The 6,000-nt window shown below is 43.4% G+C and overlaps 1 protein-coding gene across 2 annotated transcripts in view; it reads left to right on the top strand.

The window, feature by feature from the left end:
* Positions 1-4,553: 4,553 nt before the first annotated feature.
* Positions 4,554-6,000, top strand: part of rasal2 (RAS protein activator like 2) — a 406,620-nt gene continuing 405,173 nt past the window's right edge. For both annotated transcript variants that reach the window (XM_072274307.1, XM_072274306.1), the window contains exon 1: positions 4,554-4,937. In XM_072274307.1, the coding sequence (XP_072130408.1) occupies positions 4,805-4,937 (133 nt within the window). In that variant the 5' untranslated portion in view covers positions 4,554-4,804. The remainder of the gene's footprint in view (positions 4,938-6,000) is intronic.

The following is a 6,000-nucleotide window of genomic DNA, read 5'->3' as shown; positions in this document are numbered from 1 at the left end:
GAAATAGAAGAGATGTAGGTGAGGGCAACATTGATGGTGGAGAAAGGAAATCCCCTTTCTATGAAGAAGGAGGACATCTCAGTTGTCTGGAATGAAAAGCCTCATCCTGAGAATAAATGCGGTGGAGACAGAGAAACTGAGAGAAGGAGAAGGCACTTTATAAGTAACAGGGTGGGAAGAGGTATAGTCCAGATATCTGTGAGAGTCTGTGGTTTTAGAAACAATGTCAGTAGATATCCTGTCTCCAGAGATGCAGAAAGAGAGAATGAGAAAGGGGAGAGAGGTGTTGGAAATGGACCAAGTAGATTTGAGGGCAGGGTGGAAGTTGGAGGCAAATTTGATTAAATCGATGAGCTCAGCACGGGTGCAGGAAGTAGCACCAATGCAGTCATCGATGCAGCATAGCAAAAGTTGGGGAGTGATACCAGCGTAGGTTTGGAACACGGACTGTTCCACATAGCTGATGAAAAGGCAGGCATATCTCGGACCCATGTGAGCACCCATGGCTACGCCTTTGGTTTGAAGTCAGTGCAAGAGCTGAAGGTGAGGGCTAGTTCTATCAGATGGAGGAGAGTGGTGGTGTAGGGATATTGGTTGGGTCTGTTGTCCAGAAAGAAGCGGAAAGCTTTGCAGAGAAGCAGATGCAGAGGCTGTTGACTTTCATTGGCTTAAGGGTGCCAGTGTTTTTGCCGTATAAATACACTGCCGTTGATTGTAGGTTGTAGTCATAATGGGCAGAACAGTTAGGAGAGCTGCTGCCTCATGTCTCCAGTGATCCAGGCTCAATACTGATCTCCGGTGCTGTCTGTGAGAAATTTGTGCATTCTCCCTGTGACCACACGGGGTTTTCTTGGGTGCTCCTGTTTCCACCCATAGACATTCAAGTTGGTATGTTAGTTGGCCAAAGAAAATTGTTCCTCATGTGTTGACGTGCTGCAGTTGTTGATGGGAATGTGTGAATGTAACAGGGCTCAATGGTCCGAAGTGACTCGCCAGGAAACATGGAAACCTAAATGAGACTATGTGTGTGGGGAAGGATTGTTTTCAGGTGGGTAAAGGAATAGCGTAATCTTACTGGGATACCATCTGTAAGCTGGAATCAAAGATTGAAGAGGTACATTCCTTGGAATTTACTGCACATTGATTGACAATTGAAGAAACCATGATCAGTTTGCACATAGATACTGTTGGAAGCTCATTGTTGTTGGGCAAATGAAAATCAAAAAGATGCAGGTGGTGGAAATCTCAAATAAAATACAAAATTGTAGATTATGTTGGAGACACTCAGCAGGTCAGGAAGAATCAGTGGAAAGAAAAACAGAGTTAAGTTTTCAACTCAAAGACCCTTTCTTAGAACACTTGAGCACTTTTTATTGGGACAGAGTAAACTGACGATAAACAACAATGCAGGAGGGACTCCAGTTTATTGAGGAGAAAGACTGGTGGGTTGTAGGTGAGACAGAAGGGGAGGGTGGTGGATTCAGTTACCCACCATGATGATGGGACAGGGAACTATTCATATAATTATAGGCATCAATTGAGTTAAGTTATTTGAGATGAGGAAGTTTGTGTATCTTTTTTTGAGCAGTAATGAAATCTTGGAGACACGCAAATTAAGGGCTGCACTAACCTCCACCCAAAAACACCACTGGCCTGAAAAGTACCAATAAATCCAGAACATTAAGTATCGCATTGTGGTATGTGCAAGGTGCAATCTGATTGTAGGAGGTTTGCTTTGGTACAATGATTCTGGTGGTGATGGTGTCCCGAGAGAGTGCAGATGCTAGAATCTGAATCAGCACACACAGCACAAGCAAAACTCAGAAAGTCAGACAGCAAATATGGAGGGTAGTGGACAGTAGACATTTTGGGTTGGTTCTTTATCTGGACTGGGTGTGGTTGTGGGTTCTGTGGTCTGGGAGTGAGTGAAGGTTCCGTAAAGGGTAATTCAAACAGGCACAACACACACCCATCAACTTATTCATTATGCATATTGTGCATCCTTATTTAAGATGACGTAGGCTGTAACCGGCAACAATATACCAATTCAACTCAATTATTAACTGAAAATTTTAAAAACTGCTGGTGCTGGAATTCCAAAATAAAAACAGAAAATGCTGGAAATATTTAAGCAGCGTTTTGGTGGAAGGAAAAATAGAGTTAAGGTTTCAGTTTAAAGAACTTGGAAATGAAGAAAACAATTTGGTTTCAAGATGTAGCGAGGTTGCGGGAGGGAGGAAATATGAGGTCAGGTTCAGATGAGTTTATTGTCAAACGTACCAGGGTGTAATGAAATTCCTTGTTTGTGTGACTCACATTGTAAACAGTGTAATAATAAATACAACAATAAATTTAGCAATGGGGCCAAAACAACAAAATGGCACGAAGTATCATGGTGCAAACTAAAGTAGTTCAGAAAAAATGCTAAAGTGACAAAAAGAAAGAGGTGAAGGTAAGGGTTAGGGGAGGAAATTTGAAAGAGGTAATTGGTTTGGAAGTCTGATAACAATGGGGGAAATTGTTTGTGAGTCTGGTCATCTGAGTTTTAAGCTCATGCATCTTTAAGAAGGTGGAAGAGAGACAAGGGAATGACTGGGGCAGGCATTTTTGATATTACAGTTAGCCTTCCTTTGGTGATGCACCACAAAGATGGACTGGGTGGGAGGAAGTAATGAACCCCTGATGGACTACAGTTTTTGCTACGTCTGTGAATTGTGCTGGAATATTAAACAATCAAAGGCTGAATTGCTTCACAGGACAACTCCCTCCCCACTGATGGTAAAGGCCAGCACATGAGGACGAAAGATGAAGCGTTAACAATGAGATAATCCATCTAAGCCTCCACTTGGAGTTCCCCACCACCACAGTCATTGGCAGTTCAATTTACCCTGGACCACAGAAGGAAACAGTTGATGCTCCAAAGCTGACTACATCTTTAGTTGAGAGGTCTTGGCAATGGAAAGCATGGGTATCAACTTGAAAGTGTGAAAAATAGCTTATATTATATATATCCCATCTTCAACAAGTAGAACAAACCCATTTTGACTATTTACCACGTGCTCCTGGTACTCACAGTTGACAGAAAACTGATGATAAATGCCACAAATAAATGGATGTTATTGACCCAAAAAATGACTCACCTTGGGCTTCACCAGAATCACTCATCTTCAGGCATTATTACAGCTCATTCCAAACATGGTCAAGTGAGGTGAGACTGAGTGCTTTTCATGTCAAGCCAGCATTTGATTGAGGCTGGTATGTTTCGGATCAATGGCAATTTGAAGAAATCTCCATCAACAAAGGATTGCTCTTGCAAAGGTAAATGGTTATTGCTGTAGGAAACTGGTCACTTCAACCTCAAGGTTTATATCAGTTTTGTATCCTAGTTTGGACTATCTTCTGTTATTCATTGATGATCTGTCCTCTATCACAAAGTTGGGCAGGCACTTGTTCCATAATAATTGCATTCAATGTTTAATTCCATTCACCCCCTCAGATAATAAAACAAATGAAGCCAGTAAGTAGCCACTTTCAAGAGTAAGTTTACCAATTTCTCATTATAATTCAACAGCATAGTTCTATATCATCAATGCTTTATACGCCACCTTTGGCCAATAGTTTAATCTAGCCATCTATATAAATCATGTGGCTATAAGCACTGCTCAAAGGAGGTTTATCCTGCAGCAGGCCATTCATTTCTGGAAATTGTTCCATCATGTGTAAGGAAGAAATCAGAAATATGTTGGGAATATTTTCCTAGATGGGTCTGGCTCCAGCAAAATGTGGGAAACTTAACAGTGATATGAACAAAGTGGCCTACTCTCCCACCAAATGACCCTGCTGTTAGGGATGGGAACATTTACTCAATAGATTATTAGAGAATTACCAGAGTTATGGTTTCTTGCCTTTGATGAGACTTCCATTTGTTGCAATTGGTTGAAGATTTTCTGCGCAAAAATCTAAATTAGGTTAATATATAACACTGGTGCTGGAGTTTTAGGAGAAAAATCAATAATTGGGAAGTTGTCCTGGAGAGGTGATTGAGGCACAATCTGACCTTTAGAGGAAGGAGTAGCTGTAGCAGTAGTGTGTGGTGAGATCTGGTGGGTGAGAGCATGGGAGATGATATAAGAAGAGGAGAGAATAGATGGAGGGAGATAAGAGGTGGTGATGGAAAGGTGGCTGATGAAGGAGGAAACTGAATTTGAGGGATCAGCAGCAAAGGGAGTAGGGTTGAGTGATGAAGGGGCTGGAGCTGTGAGAAGGTGGTTAATGACGGGAAGGAAGCTGAGGAGGAAAATATTTGAAGGGAGGAAGGAAGATTGAGGAAGACAGGAAAAGGGACCGATTGAGGGATGGGATTGCGTTGGAAGGGTGAAGGAAGGGCCAAGTGAAGAGTTGTGTGGATCTGTTAAGCCCAAGTACAATGTTGGGAAATGTGGCTGGGGTCTCCGAACTCTGGGCGTGACCGTGGCATCCCTGCTTGGGGACGGGGTCGATGGCTCTGGATATGATTGTAGGGCTGTTGCTTTGTGCGATGGCTCTGGGGGCGATTGCGGAGCCTGTTGCCATGGCTCACTGTGTGCAGTAGTTCTGGCGCCGGTATCGGCAGCAGTTCATGTCCTGATCCTGGGTCGATCCGATTGATTTGTTTCCCGTTTGCTCTCTTTTCCCTGCTGCTTTGCCTTGCTTGATAGAAGCGGAAGCTGGGAGCGTCTGCCGAGGCCCCGGGCACTGGTGTGGAAGTGGCCCGGAGCTGGGCTTTCTGTTCGGACGAGCCGGCGCCGGCAGGATTGCAGCCGGCATGGAAGCGCAGGATGGAGCCGGGAGGCTGGACCTGCTGCCGGCTGCCGGGGTGGAGGAGTCCGCGCTGGACCCGGTGGAACGGATTTTACTGGAGTCTGTATGTCAGCAGCAGGGATGGATCAGGGTGTACGGTAAGAGGGGGAGCAGTGCCTGAGGAGTGAGTAGGGGGGCAGTGGACAGTGGATGGGGTGAAGGTTCTTGGCAGGACGATGGATGGGAGTGGCGGGGACAAAGGTCGGGGTAGGGGTTACAGCTAAGTACTGGAGGCACTAGGTATTGGATAGGGTTGGTCGTACAAGTTGCTGGAGATTATAGGGAAAGGTCAGTATTTTGGGTGAAGAACGAGGGCCATTGATCAGGCGGGACTGTGGAGAGGGACGTAGGCCGTTGACTTTATGCCTGATAACTCGTGAGTGATGGTGGGAACCGGACGCTGATGGGCGCCTTTCACAGACGAGCGAGCTGGCAAGACTCAAACTGAGAGACGGTCACTGTGATTGAGGAATGAGTTCGGAAAATACCGCGAAACAGGAGGGGGGAGACGACCACATGAAAGGGATGCGAAGCAATGGGAAGCAAGAACAGGAAATGAACGAGCTAACTTTATAATATTCTATTGAATTCACTTTTTTTTTATGTTTTGCGAAGTGTATTCTGAACGTTAGGATGTCTGAGTGCTGCTTGAGAGAGTGCCTTTCTCACTTGGAGCATACTTCTAGTCAAATTGGCACATCTGAACGTATTAGCAGCAATATTATGTGGGTAAAGTTTTATAAGCTACAAGGCTACAAACTGTGATATTGTTTTTCTGCTGTAATTAGTGACAAGATACCTTTGGTTAACTTGTTTTGTAGATTAAAATTGTTCTTTTATTTAGTGTTCTTTTTACAAAACTAATAAACAATTTTTGATTACAAGAAACAGCAGTGTGTATAAACAAAATATTAATTTTAATCATGGTTATTTCAACTTTGTCTGCAGTCAAGTGTATGAGTAAAAGGACTTTGTATTTCATTTTTCCAATCTGACAATTAATACTTTTGGAATGTAACAAATGAACCTGATTAAAAATGAGCAGTTGCTCAACTCCATTGATGTTTGATCTTATGTTCAAATTGTGCTCATTGTTTCTGTTTCAGCAATTGTATGTTGTATGTTGGATGAAGTATTCCATTTTGTCAATGAAAAAGATGT

The sequence above is a fragment of the Mobula birostris genome, chromosome 12 (genome assembly GCF_030028105.1).
Source record: "Mobula birostris isolate sMobBir1 chromosome 12, sMobBir1.hap1, whole genome shotgun sequence".
Lineage (NCBI taxonomy): Eukaryota > Metazoa > Chordata > Chondrichthyes > Myliobatiformes > Myliobatidae > Mobula > Mobula birostris.
The sequence above is the reverse complement of the archived record's forward strand: the minus strand, read 5'-3'. Positions and strand labels throughout refer to the sequence as shown.